The sequence below is a fragment of the Bos indicus genome, chromosome 7 (genome assembly GCF_029378745.1).
Source record: "Bos indicus isolate NIAB-ARS_2022 breed Sahiwal x Tharparkar chromosome 7, NIAB-ARS_B.indTharparkar_mat_pri_1.0, whole genome shotgun sequence".
Lineage (NCBI taxonomy): Eukaryota > Metazoa > Chordata > Mammalia > Artiodactyla > Bovidae > Bos > Bos indicus.
In genome coordinates this window covers 70536964-70553300 of record NC_091766.1, presented here as the reverse complement: position 1 = coordinate 70553300, position 16337 = coordinate 70536964, and the positions used below count along the sequence as shown (strand labels likewise).

Here is a 16337-nt window from a genome sequence, read left to right as displayed (position 1 = left end):
CACACTAATATTGAAATTAGACCAGTTAATAACCCTATGGGAAGCGTTCAAGTGAAGAGTCATGTCTCTCGTTTTAAATCAAAAGCTAGAAATGATTTAACTTGAGATTGGCTAAGTGTTAGGCCACTTGTGCCGAACACTTAGCCCAGTTGTGAATATGATGGAAAAGTTCTTGAAGGAAGTTAAAGTACTACTTCAGTGAACACAAGAATGATAAGAAAGCTGAACAGCTTTATTGCTGATGTGGAGAAACTTTTAGTGATCTGGATAGAAGATCAAACCAGCTACAACATTCCCTTAAACCAGGGCCAGAGCAAAGCCCTAATTCTTTTTAATTCCATGAAGGCTGAGAGAGGTGAGGAAGCTGCCTAAGAGAAGTTTGAAGCTAGCAGAGGTTGTTTCATGAGCTTTAAGGAAAGACGCCGTCTTCATCACATAAAAGTACAAGGTACAGCAGAACGTGCTGATGTAGAAGCTGCAGCAAGCAAGTTATCTAGATGATCTAGCTAAGATCATTAATGAAGGTGGCTACAGTAAAGAATTGATGCTTTTGAACTGTGGTGTTGGAGAAGACTCTTGAGAGTCCTTTGGAAAGCAAGAAGATCCAATCAGTCCATCCTAAAGCAACTCAGTCCTAAATATTCATTGGAAGGACTGATGCTGAAGCTGAAACTCCAATACTTTGGCCACCTGATGGGAGGAAATGACTCATTTGAAAAGACCCTGATGCTGGAAGTGATTGAAGGCGGGAGGAGAAGGGGATGACAGAGGATGAGATGGTTGGATGGCATCACCGACTCAATGGACATGAGCTTCAGTAAGCTCTGGGAGTTGGTGATGGACAGGGAAGCCTGATGCGCAGTCCATGGGGTCACAAAGAGTCGGACATGACTAGCAACTGAACTGAACACTAAAGAACAGATTTCCAGTATAGACAAAACAGTGTTCTGTTGGCAGAAAATGGACTTTGTACCTAGAGAGGAGAAGTCAGTGCCGGGCTTCAAAGCTTCAAAGGACAGGCTGACTCTGTTTGGGGCTAATGCAGCTGGTGACTTGTTGAAGCCAATGCTCTAGCCATTATGAAAATCCTAAGACCTTAAGAATTATGCTAAGATCTACTCTACCTGTGTGCTGTAAATGGAACAACAAAACCTGGATGACACCATAGCTGTTTTACAACATGGTTTGTTGAATATTTTAAGCTCACTGTTGAGACCTACTTCTCAGGAAAAATGATTTCTTTCAAAATATTACTGCTCATTGACAATGCATTTGGTTGCCCAAGAGCTCTGTCAGATGTATAACAGATTTGAATGTTTTCATGCCTGCTGATACAATATCATTTCTGCAACCCATAGATCAAGGAGTAATTTTGATTTTGATTTTCAAGTCTTATCATTTAAGAAATATATCTCATAAGGCTATAGCTGCTGTAGATAGTGAGTCCTCTGATAGATCTGGGCAAAGTAAATTGAAAACCTTTTGGAAAAGATTCACCATTCTAGATACCACTAAGAACATCTGTGATTCATGGGAAGAAGTCAAAATAGCAATACTAGCAAGAGCTTGGAGGATGTTCTAACTCTCACGGATGAGTTTGAGGGGTTCAAGTCTTCTGTGGAGGGAGTCACTACAAATGTGGTGGAAACAACAAGAGAACTAGAAGTGGAGCCTGAAGATGTGACTGAATTGCTGCCGTGTCACAATAGAAACTTTCTAGCAGATGAGAAGCTGCTTCCTATGGATGAACAAAGAAAGTGGTTTTTTGAGATAGAATCTACTGTTGGTGAAGATGCTGTGAAAAGTGTTGAAATGACAACAAAGGATTTAGAATGTTATATATTACATAAACTTAACTAATAAAGCTCTGACAGAGTTTGAAAGAACTGACTAATTTTGAAAGAAGTTCTACTATCAGTAAAATGCTTTCAAACAGCATTGCATGCTATGGAGAAATCCTTCAGGAAAGGAAGACTCACTCAGTGTGGCACACTTCTTTGTCATCTTAAGACATTGCCAGTCACCCCAGCCTTGAGCAACCACCAGTGTGATCAGTTAGCAGCTGTCAACATTGAGTCAAAACCCTTTATCAGCAAAAAGATTTCTTTTTTGGCCCTGCAGTGTGTCATGTTGAATCCTAGTTCTCCGCCAGGGATCCAACCCATGCACCCTACTGTGGGAGTGAAGAGTCTTAACTACTGGACTGCCAGGGAAGTCCCAGCAAAAAGATTATGCCTTTCTGAAGGCTCATATGATGGTAAGCATTTTTAAAATTAAGGTATGCACATATGTTTTAGACATAAGGCTATTGCACTCTGAGGCTACAGTGTAGTGTAACATAACTTTTATATGCACCAAGAAACCCCAAAATTCATGTGATTCACTTTGTTGTGGTATCCACTTTATTGTGATAGTCTGGAACTGAATGCACAGTATCTACAAGGTATGCCTTTAATTCACACAATGAAGCTGATTCTTCTTAATGTTTAGAATATGTCTATAAAATGGTTATAACCTGTATAATACTGATTATATGTGGAATCTAAAAAATTTTACAAATAAACTTATTTGCAAAGGAAAAATAGTCACAGATGTAGAAAACTAACATGATTACCAAGAGGGGAAGGTGTGTGTGGGATTGAATTGGGAGATTGGGACTCACAAATGTACACTACCTTGTATAAAATGGATAATTTATGAAAACCTACTGAATAGCACAGGGAATGCTACTCAGTGCTCTGTGGTTACCTAAATGGGAAGGGACTCTAAGAGAGTGTGTGTGAAGTCAAGTGGGCCTTAGAAAGCATCACTATGAACAAAGCTAGTGGAGGTGATAGAATTCCAGTTGAGCTATTCCAAATCCTGAAAGATGATGCTGTGAAAGTGCTGCACTCAATATGCCAGCAAATTTGGAAAATTCAGCAGTGGCCACAGGACTGGAAAAGGTCAGTTTTCATTCCAATCCCAAAGAAAGGCAATGCCAAAGAATGCTCAAACTACAGCACAATTGCACTCATCTCACACGCTAGTAAAATAATGCTCAAAATTCTCCAGGCCAGGCTTCAGCAATATGTGAACTGTGAACTTCCTGATGTTCAAGCTGGTTTTAGAAAAGGCAGAGGAACCAGAGATCAAATTGCCAACATCCGCTGAATCATGGAAAAAGCAAGAGACTTCCAGAAAAACATCTATTTCTGCTTTATTGACTATGCCAAAGCCTTTGACTGTGTGGATCACAATCAACTGTGGAAAATTCTGAAAGAGATGTGAAGACCAGACCACCTGATCTGCCTCTTGAGAAATTTGTATGCAGGTCAGGAAGCAACAGTTAGAACTGGACATGGAACAACAGACTGGTTCCAAATAGGAAAAGGAGTACGTCAAGGCTGTATATTGTCACCCTGCTTATTTAACTTCTATGCAGAGTACATCATGAGAAACGCTGGGCTGGAAGAAACACAAGCTGGAATCAAGATTGCCGAGAGAAATATCAATAACCTCAGATATGCAGATGACACCACCCTTATGGCAGAAAGTGAAGAGGAACTCAAAAGCCTCTTGATGAAAGTGAAAGAGGAGAGTGACAAAGTTGGCTTAAAGCTCAACATTCAGAAAACGAAGATCATGGCATCCAGTCCCATCACTTCATGGGAAATAGATGGGAAACAGTGGAAACATTGTCAGACTTTATTTTTATGGGCTCCAAAATCACTGCAGATGGTGACTGCAGCCATGAAATTAAAAGACTCTTACTCCTTGGAAGGAAAGTTATGACCAATCTAGATAGCATATTCAAAAGCAGAGACTTTATTTTGCCAACAAAGGTTCGTCTAGTCAAGGCTATGGTTTTTCCTGTGGTCATGTATGGATGTGAGAGTTGGATTGTGAAGAAGGCTGAGTGCCAAAGAATTGATGCTTTTGAACTGTGGTGTTGGAGAAGACTCTTGAGAGTCCCTTGGACTGCAAGAAGATCCAACCAGTCCATTCTAAAGGGGATCAGCCCAGGGATTTCTTTGGAAGGAATGATGCTAAAGCTGAAACTCCAGTACTTTGGCCACCTCATGTGAAGAGTTGACTCATTGGAAAAGACTCTGATGCTGGGAGGGATTGGGGGCAAGAGGAGAAGGGGACGACAGAGGATGAGATGGCTGAATGGCATCACTGACTTGATGGACATGAGTCTGAGTGAACTCCGGGAGTTGGTGATGGACAGGGAGGCCTGGCATGCTGCGATTCATGGGGTTGAAGAGAGTCGGACACGACTGAGCAACTGACCTGAAATATATATATATATATATGTATATGTATATATGTATGTATGTATAACTGATTGACTTTACTGTACAGCAGAAACTAACATAACACTGTAAAATAACTACATTCTAATAAAAATGAATAAAAGACAATGGATGTAACTTTCACTTCAGAAAAGTTAAACTTTAGAACATCCCATGGGCTCAGTTAGTATAAAATTTAATATTACTATTCAAATTGAACTTATGAGAATTTGATAAATGTCAGGTTCTTTAATTCTTAAAATTCTAAGCTATGCTTCTCATTTTGAGTGGTCTAAGGCAGGGGTCCCCGACTTCCGGGCTGTGGACCAGCGCCTCCTGTCAGATTAGGGGCAGTGTTAGATTAGAAATACAGTGCACAATAAATGTAATGTGCTTGAATCATCCTGAAATCATCACCCTGCCCCTGGTCCGTGGAAAAAATTGTCTTCCATAAAATCAGTCTCTGGTGTCAAAAAGGTTGGGGACCGCTTTCTAAGGAATATATTTTCCAGTACCAATCCTATTTTAAAATTGAGACTTTCCAGCACTACTGTGGAAAAAGAGAAACTTTACAAACTGATATGATGATTCCTGTGAGGATGTTTTGATGGTTTACCTCCACAGTTAAGTGTTTTTTTCCTAAAACTTTTAAAACTTGATTATTTTTAAATTCCTTGTTTTATTGTTAGGTTTATGAACCAGTGCATCAATTTTGTATGTGTATGACTTTAAGAACCTGTTGGATTCAAACAATAAAAGTTTACTCTCTTTCATCCTTGTCTTCAGTGTATAACTGATTTCAAATGTAAAACTTTCCCAGAAGTTCCTTATATGTCTCATACAGAAACTAGCCCTCCATTTTAGGAAAGCTTGTGTCATTCAAAGCTACAGAGGAGGGTTTCTTTGTATTGGACCTGTTAGCATGTTGGGCTGGGTTACTTGTTGTGAGGCAGTCGTGTGCGTTACAGGATGTTGTCAGTACTGTGTCTCTGCTCACAGATTGCAGAGCACCCCTTCCCCACAATTGTAAAACCAGAAACTATCCCTAATTGCCAAATGTTATAACCTGGGGAATAAAATTTTTCCAGCTGACAACTACTGCTGTTAGATAACAGAACTGAAAAGTGAAGTTTTTCACTATACATTTAACTTTTACTTTTGAAAGGAATACAGTTGACCCATTTCAATGTGTGATATGTTTTCTTCTTTTGGACATTATCAGATCCAGGCAGTAAATATTTAGCAGGTAGTCAGAAGGTGAAGAAAGAAGTAGGGTGGCCTTGTAGCACAGAAGATTTAAATACTAAAGCCCTGGGGAAATGAACTCTTAAATTGCTATTCAGTGCTTAGGGTGTGATAGGTACTCAGACTACAGTGTTTGAACATCTCGGGGTAATTCCTTGGCCATCAAGTGATTAAGTGAGTAGTGCCTTTTGTTTGCACACATTGCGAAAGATAACTTGGAGGGCTCACCGCTTTGTTCTGTGTACACATAGATTAGGTTTCTTTGGAATTATTATTGTTTGGAAGCTTTAAGTGGCCAGAATGTGCAGATTGTTCTCAGTTGTCCAGCGACCCAGCCAGGTTGCTTAAGAGACTTAGAAAGAAAGGTGTTTTGATCTGCTGATGAATTGATAAGCTTGTAGGTTTTGTTGTTATTGTTTTTTATAACTCTTATGCTTCTATTTATAGCAGAAGCTTTTCCACTTGTAAGCCATCCTTGGGGCTCTTGGTATACATCTTGCTGCTGCTGCTGCTAAGTCGCTTCAGTTGTGTCCGACTCTGTTACACATTCCTTATTCCCCAAAACAGTTGTAACCACAAGAAGGAAGGCTACCATGGGGAATGCAGAGAAGTGGGTTTTCAAAGTGTTCAGTTTATTGGTGCTCTGTGTTAATTGTCAGCGTTGCATAAATTGTATAAGTGAAAAAAGTGGTTTAAGAAGGGGAAGATATTATTCAGTTACAAGTAGAAAACAGTAATTCTTGCTTCTGACCAACTTAATACATTCTGTTCTTTAAATTTTTAAATTGGAAAATTCTAATTCTACTTTTGAACTTCTCCTTCGATTCAGTCTTAAAATTTTTAGGTTTAAAATTCTGTTAAAAATCTGAATTTCATGACTCTTGCCTCAGACTAGATTTTGGCCTAAAGTGACTCATGGAATTTTGGATAATTCCTTCTCTGAATCCTTCTTCTTTAGGTTTACCATTGTGTTTTTTAATGTTGTAAGTGACCCACTCTGTTGAGACTGAGTAATAACCAAGAGTTTTCATTGCTAGCATGAGATGTTCTGAAGTTGTATATAACTTAGATGTAGAGATCTTTGTTAATTTTTTTTTTATTATTATTTTTGTTTTATTTCTTCTTCCAGTTTTTTATAATAATAGTTTGGGAGACAGTGCCCAGATTCTTCTCTCAGAAGAGACAGCTCAGTAGTGGCTGCTTGGCAAGACCAGTTTAGTCCCCACCAAAGTCACAGCGCTGGTTCTGGAAAGCCAAGCTCAGCTGTCCCCAAGAGGGACTATGGGCTTTCTGGTCCTGGCTGTCTTTATTGAAGTGGGGCTTATTGATGAGTCAGCCAAACAGAGAGATTCTGAAGGCTGTCTTTGAGAGAGGGGATCTGAGCAAAGGAGAGAGGGTCTAGGGTGCCTAGGGAAGATGTTAATTTCTGGGGTAGGACGATTGCACAAGTCGGGCAGTCCTTGAGGGAGATTGAAGCATTGAGAGAGCTATTCAAGAGGGTGAAGTGGGAGAGCTAGTAGGAAGGGAACTGCTTAACATCAGGGTGGTGGTGTTGTGGCCTGAAGGTGGTGGTTATTCTGAAATGTAGACATCCCTTGTAGTGCTTCCCTGGTGGCTCAGCAGTAAAGAACTCGCCTGCCAGTGCAGGAGACACAGATTCCGTCCCTGGATTGGGAAGATCCCCTAAAGAAGGAAATGGCAACCCACTCCAGTATTGTTGCCTGGGAATCCCTTGGACAGAGAAACCTGGCGGGCTCCAGTCCATGGGGTCACAAGAGTCAGACACAGTTTAGTGACTGAGCACGAGCATGAGACATACCCTAGGGTCCCCTAATCTCAACAGATCACAGAGTAGTGAAACATAGAAAAAGAGAAAGAACCAAAAAGAAAATCATATAAAAAATTAGAAAGTTGAGAGGAGACTTAAAAAACACCAAAACAACCAAAGGAATACAGAGTAGGTTAAAAGAAAAGGAAACTGTTGCATTAAACCCGTTATAATAATCTTATGAAATAGAATGAGAGATAAAAAGCAAGCTAAATAGAAAGTATAAATCTAGAAGTGAAGATAATAAAAGATAATTTTTTAATAAACAGGGCTGTGACTATAAAAATTAAATTTTAAAAAATCATGACAACATTCAGTATTTTTTTCTTCCAGCGTTTGTCACAATTGTAATTAAATAATTGTTAGGTTAAGTGTTATGTATATCTTCTTTCCTGGCTTGTGTGCTTCATCTTCACAACAACTGTGTTTTTCTTGTCTACTGCAGCATTTTCAAGGCCTGCCAGTGTGCTAGCAACACAGGTATACAGCAGATTCCTTTTGAGTTAAAATAAAAAAGTGTAAAAAATGTTAATTTGCCTTAGAAGTTTTGTTATGTGAAATTAGAATTTTGGATAATGGACTAAGGAAAAACAAAGAGGCTTTTAAAAAGAGGATAAACTGAAGTAGGCTTGGAAATTAAAACAAAAACAATTAGCAAATGTCTCAGCAGTAAGAAATTCTTGATAATGTTGAGTTTGCTGAGTTTTATTATGAAACACCAGTAATATGATGACAAAAGCAAACATGGGAGAAAACATGATAGGGAACCCAACTCTGCCATCTCCTTCCCTCGCCCTCACCAGGAGAGAGCTCCTGGGACTGAGGTCCTCCTGGGCGATCTTCTGGCTTTTCTCCTGCTTGCAGTTCGTGCTCCCACAGGCTCTCCTTTTTTGTAGAGGTGAAATTCATGTAACACATTTAACCTTTTAAAGTGAACAGTTTAGTGGCATATAGTGTGGTCCTAATGTTGTGCAACTGTCACCATTATCTAATTTCAAAACATTTCGTCCCCCTAGAATAAAACCTGCAACTCTTGAGTACTGATTTCCATTCCCCCTCCCCACTTCCCCTCCAGCAGACACCAGTCTGCTTTCTCTTTATGGATTGTCGCTGGTTCTTTTTTTAAACTGGATCTATTTGAGAGAGATATGCTTTGGCCAAAAAGAAATTACTTGACTTTAAAGGCCTAGATCCTACTGGGACTCAAAAGTTGTGTGCTACGTGTTAAGTCACTTCAGTCATGTCCGACTCTTTGCGGCCCTATGTACTGTAGCCCACCAGGCTCCTCTGTCCATGGTATTCTCCAGGCAAGAATACTGGAGTGGGTTGCCATGCCTTCCTCCAGGGAATCTTCCTGACCGAGATGGAACCCACGTCTGTTATATCTCCTTTTACGGTAGGCATGTTCTTTACCACTAGCGCCACCATTGGGACTCAAAGTTAGATCTCTTTTAAATATAAATGTTTCTTTTAATAGCATTTTCAAAGACTTCATAAATGTAAATGGTACTTATATGTGTATTTTATTTAAAATGTCAGAACTTTTCATTCTTTAGCTTTCTATCCTAAAACTGTATTAAAAATACTAATTACATTGATCTCATGATCAGATATTTATATGTAACTTGCACGTGTAGCATTTGTGTCTCTTTACATTAAAACAGGGCTTCAACAACTGACCTTCTGGAGTGGGCAGTTCTTTGTTGTGGGGGCTGTCCTGTAGGATGTTTTGGAGGCATCTTGACTTAGGTGCCAGGAGCACTCCTCCACCCTTTGAAGCTGTGACAACTAAAAATGTTTTCAGACATTGCAGAATATCCCCTCAGGGGCAAACTCACACCTGGTTGACAACCACTGCATTAGAAGCATGCCTCTTGAGGATTTGGTTTTCTCTGTCAGTAGAAAGACTGTTAATACATTATTTGTTAGAAATAATCGTCAAAGAGTAATAGAGGAGAATAGCTAAATCACCCAAGAAGCCTAATCATTCATTGATTTTTATAATTGTTCCCAAAACTGCTTTAAAATTTTTATTTTAGTTGTTTTGATTTTTGGCAGTACTCGCTTGCTGATTATGTAAGGATCATTTCTTGGTTAGCTGTTTTATGCTAAAGGAATTCCACTTGATTGCCTAATAGGAAGTAATTTCATGGAAAAAGTAAATATGAGTTTTTCAGAAATACTTGATGTATTTAACCTGTTTTAAAGTACAGTGAATAAAGTATTCAACAATTGAAGAAAAGGAGAATTTTTTAACACAAATTTTCCTACTTTGATGTCAGAAGAATTTAAGACAACCATGTTCTATTACCACTGAACTTAACTGACAATAAATTCTTCCTTTCTGCCTCTACCCTAAAAGTTCTGTTTTCTCAGAGTGTAAAGTCTCTTTGACCAGTAATTAAATCTTGTTATTTCTCAGTGATCAATGTTAAATGAATTATGTTTTATAAGAAATAATTTAATTTGATTTAAAATTTATCTCAAAATAAATTTGTAGCCTACTTAAATATTCTAATTCTAATTATAAATTTCCTGTAAACTTGAAAATGACATCTTTTAAGGATTGTCGTGCTACAAGCCAGTTTTCTAACTAGTTTGTGTTTTTACCTATAGCTAATTAAGTATAACTGGAGAAAAAACTGGGAAAATAAGATGGGAGGGATAATGGAAGCTAATGAAAAGAGGGGAAATTAATGAAATAGTGTTAGGTGTTATCAGTTAAGTAGTAGGGTTGAGAGGTGGCATCTCAATTGGCTTTTTCCTGGGGTAAATTATATTAATGAGACCGTGGGAAGAAAGAGAATCCAACAAACTAGAGTTTTGGCTGCTTCTCTGCAAGTAAAATTCAGTTTCAGTGAATTCTGTTTTCATCACATGGGCCAAGGAGATGAACGTCATCCCTCTATAATTTTTTGTACCTAAAATTTTCCTTTGTATAGATGTTAAGTGTTATTAACATAATACATTTTTAATAATAATACTGTGCTTAGCTACTTCTCTCTCCTGTATGTACTTAGAATGTATCTAATACATTCTTATCATTTTACTTATTAGGGACTATGTTAGGAGTGAACTGGAGTCTGCCTATGAAGGACCAATGTATTTAGAACCTCTCTCTATGAATCGATTTACCACAGCCTTAATAGGTAAGTATTATAAAAGAATCAAAAGTGTAGGTAGGAATCAACCAAGTATTAATTACTCTTATAAAGTTAGTTCATACTTAGTACAAAAAAGTTGGAAAACTTGAAGTTATTCTTGATGACTCTTTGAAAACACAGTTATTGTTAATGTTACATTTTCTTATTAGTCTTTTTCTCTCTAAATAAGGTGTTTCTTATTTTACATGTTTATAATTATATATAGCCTGTAATTACTTGTGTTTTTTAAGGATAATTTAAGTATTTGGGAAGGTTGGTTTTTAAATAAAGCTAATAATTACTTTGTAAGATTAAAATGAAATATGTAATGTCTTAATATTGGTTACTGGAGAAGGCAGTGGTGCCCCACTCCAGTACTCTTGCCTGGAAAATCCCATGGACAGAGGAGCCTGGTAGGCTGCAGTCCATGGGGTCTCTAGGAGTCGGACACGACTGAGTGACTTCACTTTCACTTTTCACTTTCATGCATTGGGGAAGGAAATGGCAACCCACTCCAGTGTTCTTGCCTGGAGAATCCCAGGGATGGGGGAGCCTGGTGGGCTGCCGTCTCTGGGGTCGCACAGAGTCGGACACGACTGAAGCGACTTAGCAGCAGCAGCAGCAGCAATATTGGTTACTGTTGTTGAAAGCCATTATCCTCTAGTCTACAATAAATTACCAGAAACATTGAGAACTTGAGATGTGATTGAAACGTTCAGGTAGCAGAATGTTTATAATAGAAGGATTGCATAGGACCCCAGAACAACACAGATGCAGCCCAAAGTGAAGTACCAAATCTTACGATTCCAAAATTGCAAAAAGGAAGTGAGAGGAATCTTGTATGTGTTTCTTAAACTCACCCATGTAGAAGGTGTTTATGTTAACACCTTCTAGGTTGTAGGAGAATTTCTTTAGATAGCTGTTTTCTCTGAAATACCTTCCCAGCCCTTCTCATGTAGAGAATTCGGTGGGGGACCATTTGGAGACTCAGAGTTGTTTTGTGTGTGTGGCTTAGGAGGGATCCTGCAGACTCGTGTCTGACCTAGGTGTGCAAAATCTAAAGCTGCACCATCCAAAACAAGCCACAAGTGCCTTATAAGCCCTTGAAATGTGACTAGTCCAAATCAAACTTAGTACAAAAAGGATGCAAAATGTCTTGTTCATTTTTTGGTATAGATTGAATGTCTATATGGTAATATTTAGGATTGTTGTTATTGTTCAGTCACTAAGTCATGTCAGACTCTTTTGTAACCCCATGGACTGTAGCCAACCAGGCTCCTCTGTCCATGGAATTCTCCAGGCAAGAATACTGGAGTGGGTTGCCATTTCTTCTCCAGGGGATTTTCCCAACCCAGGGATCGAACCTGAGTCTCCTACATTGCAGGTTGATTCTTTACCACTGAGCCACCAGGGAAGCCCTAATATTTGTGATGCATTAGGTTAAATAAAATATATTGTTAATCAATTTTACTTTTTTAAACTTCATAAAATGATGCTATCAGAATATTAAACATTACATATATGGCTCATATTATAATTCTAATCTTATAAAGGCCACTAGTGGGCCAGCTGGCTGTTGAGTTTCTGACTGTGAAGTGAAAATGTCTTGTGAGGTTCTCCTGTATCATCTAATCTCTGTAGGCAAAGAATGTTAGTTTCCTGTGGACTAGATGAGGGTCCCAAGAGTCAATGGAGTTTTCTTAGATCCTTCCAAGAGGGCCCTTAAAAAGGTGAGAAGACTCCAACAGGGCCCTTAAAAAGATGAGAAGACTCCAACAGGCATTGTACTTCCAGATTCCCTGGAGCTGAGGAAAGAACCAAAAGCAGCCAGAGGAGGGTATATAACAAGCATGAAAGGTCATGCAGATAAGAGATCCATGATAATGGGAACAATCAGAAAAACACTTAAAAATGCCCAGGAGAAAGAAGATCCATCTTAAATATCTCAACTGCAGAGAGCACCAATACCATATCATTGTAAGAAAATAGTCCAGGAAGAATTTTCTACTTCTCTCCCTTTCCTTTCCTGCCTGCTTCAACTGTGGGTAAGTAAGTCAGGAAGAATGCCACTGTGCTGGCAGAGAAAGAAGCAGCAGCCTGCCGTAAGCTCTCTACTCCGTCTCACAATTGCTGGTTTTCTGTGACCCCAAAGGAGGCCTCTTGCCCACAGTAGTAGATGTAATGGTCATCTGAATTAAATTCACCCATTCCCATTCTTTTTAGTTCACCAATTCCTAAAATATTGATATTCACTCTTGACATCGCCTGTTTGACCAAGCCTAATTTACCTTGATTCATGGACCAAAAGAGTCCAGGTTCCTATCCAGTATTCTTTACAGCATCAGACTTGACTTTCACAACCAGACACATTCACAACTTAGCATCGTTTCTGCTTTGGCCCAGCCTCTTCATTCTTTCTAGAGCTATTTTTCTGCTCTTCTGCAGTAGCATATTGGACATGTACCGACCTAAGGGACTCATCTTCCAGTTATATCTTTTTGCCTTTTCATACTGTTCATGGGGTTCTTGAGGCAAGAATACTGAAGTGGTTTGCCATTCCCTTCTCCAGTAGATCATGTTTTGTCAGAGCTTTCCACCGTGACTCTTTTTCTTGGGTGGCCCTGCATGGTGGGCTCATAGCTTCATTGAGTTACATAGGTCTGGTCCCATCATTTCATGGCAAATAGAAGGGGAAAAAGTGGAAGCAGTGGTAGATTTTATTTTCTTGGGTTCCAAAAGTACTGTGGTTGGTGACTTCAGCCATGAAATTAAAAGATACTTTCTTCTTGGAAAAAAAGCTGTGACAAACCTAGATAGCCTATTAAAAAGCAGAGACATCACTTTGCTGACAAAGATCTGTCTAGTCAAAGCTATGGTTTTTCCATAGCTTTGTCATGTATGGATGTGAAAGTTGGACCATAAAGAAGGCTGAGCACCGAAGAATTGATACTTTTGAACTGTGATGCTGGACAAGACTCGAGGGTCGCTTGGACAGCAAAGAGATCAAAGCAGTCCTGAAGGAAATCAACCCTGAATATTCACTGGAAGGACTGATGCTGAAGCTGAAGCTCCAGTACTTTGGCCACATGATGTGAAGAGCTGACTCATTGGAAAAGACCCTGATGCTGGGAAGGATTGAGGACAGGAGGAGAAGGGGGCAACAGAGAATGAGATGGTTAGACGGCATCGTCAACTCAATGGACATGAGTTTGAGCAAATTCTAGGAGATAGTAAAGCTCAGGGAACCCAGGCGTGCTGCAGTCCATGGGAGAGTCGGACACACAGAGCATCTGAACAACAACAATAGGAGCCTCAGCTGGAGTCAAGGAAAACCTTTAACTTTAAATCAGAATTGTTTGAGTCGACTGAGATTAGATTAGATTGGATTGTGCAAACTATACTAGTTTAGAAGAGTTATGGGACTTGCCTTATAGGGGCAGGAGAACATTTAGCTTCAAAGAGTGGCTTTTTAAGAGAGTAGAACACAAAAATAATGTTGCTTTATGGCCATATCCCATGGCTGTATTCAATAGTGGTAACATCCAAATATTACCACATATTCAATAGTGGTAATATTTTCATCCAAGTATGAAGATATTTGCCTGATTCGAAAACTCAGTGTTTTCTTTCATTCTGTGATGGATGTGATTTAGTGTAAATCTGTATATTTCCCTAAATTTTTCCCATCAGTGCTTATGAAAGTGTGTTCACCCAGCCAAGATTTAATTAACTGGAAATCCATAAATTATTAAGTAGCATTTTTTTCTTTAGACTTTGATTTTAAAGTAGCTTTCTACTCCTTTTCTTCCATTTCACTAATAAACTTTTAATGAAAAACTAAGTAATACGAATATGCCATTCTTTCTTAGGGTTATGGACTTCTTGGAGATAGTTCTTAAGGAATCCTGAAATCCAGAGTACATTGTGATTTTGTTTTATTCAGAATTGTCAGTTGGAATAGGTATATCAAGTTGAACAACCTTCTATTCTTCTGGAGCTATCGGAAAGATTTCCACTAACAGTATGACTCCTTTCTTCTTTCACCTAAGAGAAGTGGTCTTCCCTTCAAGAGAATCATAACATATGAGTCATACTCTTCTCTGAAAGAGGATAATTGAAGCCTCTAACTTCAGAGCTGGGAACTGAATGTGCTGGCCTAGACTTATGGGAACTTTAAGAGCTTAGAGGAAGTTGGCATCATGCGGAACAAGGAACTTTAAATATCATAGCTATGAGTACAGTGAAAGTAAGACATGCCAAAATGAAAATTCCTAAATATTCCTAGTATTAAAGCACTTTCTCTTAAGTATTTTTTCAGAGTTTCAGCTAATTTTTTAATCAAAGAAATATACTTTTAAAAGTCAAGAAATAAACACAATTTTAAAAAATTATTGGGGGTGATACCACAATATTATGATGAAAATCTCTTTCTGCACCACTCCTCTCCTGTCAGGCATCATTCCCCAGAGGCTTCTCTCCTTTCAGCTCACCATAATTTCTTCCCTGCTGTTTTCTCTTTTATCCCTTTCTGGAATTCCTTTTAATTGGATAAGCTTTCTTCCACATTGAACCCCTAACTTTCTTACTGTTTTATTTTTCTTTTCCTCTGTCTCTTTGTTTTTTGTTTGACTTTCTGAGATTTCCCAACTCTTTTTTGTTATATTTTTTTTTAGTATTCTGGGGTTTGTTTTCTTTCTATTGTGACAGTCTGAAGCTTTCTTTTGTTCCTTGCATTCTTTCCATTTTCTCTGAGATTCTTTTTGTTCTGCTCCTTGCCTTACATGGGACAGCAGTAGTTCTTAAGCCTGAATTAGAATCACCTGGTTATTACTTAAATATCCTTCTGTTGTCATTTGTATTAAAGTGAAGTATTAAGTTGCCAGTTGTAATCTCTTTAAGGCATACCAACTGGTGTTTGTCACAGTTGGTGTTCAGGTGGGCCTGACCCTTATTGGGGAGACCCCCTAAGTGTGCATCTTTGTGGTCTTTTCACTGGACTTGGGTCAGTTTCCCAAAGACGAATCTATCTCCTGAAGGGGGGGACTGGTGCCGGGATAAGAGCTGAATGGCAGTAAATGTGGCAGTAGTGTTTGGAGACCTAGAGAGCTGTTATCTTTGTGGATGCAGACTTTTAATCTTCTGTTTTCATTTGGGCACCGCACCTCACCTCTGTCTTGGGTGTGCACAGTGTCCAGGAGCCTGTTTTAGCCTTTCCAAAGAGCAAACTTCAGTCTTCCCGGGGTGGGGAAAGACAGATGGCCTAATCGTTGTTTTCTATCCCCTAAAATTTTGTTGACTTATTAAGTGGCCTGTCTTCTCAGTTTTCTTCATTGTTATGAGTTTTTGTCTTTTTTCATGGCTTTATGAATGTTTTTCTTGTGATTTGAGTATCAGTTCTTTAAAGATTAAAATTAATACTCTGTGGGAGAAAATACCGCATATGTTACATACAGCATAGTAGATTGTTAAGAAATTTTCAGCTTTGTGTAAAAATGGTTGCCACTTTTGTATTCTTCTAATAATAATATGAATAGAACACAAATTAAAATATAAAAATGTTGAATTTAAATCAGCATATTCCAATAAAAAATTTAAAAATGGAATAAAGGATTAATAAGGACTTCACTGGTGGTCCAGTGGTTAAGATTCTGTGCTTCCAGTGCAGGGGGTATGGGTTCAATCCCTGCCCAGGGAAGTACCACATGCTGTGCAGTGTGGCGTTCCCCACCCCCCCACCCCCACCCCCGCCAAAAAAGCATGAATAAGATGGTAAAAAATATATATTTTGTTTTGCTTTTCATTGGCAAGAAGGAAGAGAATTTGACTAATTCTTAATTTGGAAGA

At 38.8% G+C, this 16337-nt stretch overlaps 1 protein-coding gene across 5 annotated transcripts in view; it reads left to right on the top strand.

The window, feature by feature from the left end:
- The window catches only part of RNF145 (ring finger protein 145), a 62706-nt gene that overhangs the window by 21099 nt on the left and 25270 nt on the right, over positions 1-16337 (top strand). For all 5 annotated transcript variants that reach the window (XM_019965332.2, XM_019965334.2, XM_019965331.2 and 2 more), the window contains one exon: positions 10408-10499. In XM_019965332.2, the coding sequence (XP_019820891.2) occupies positions 10408-10499 (92 nt within the window). The remainder of the gene's footprint in view (positions 1-10407; positions 10500-16337) is intronic.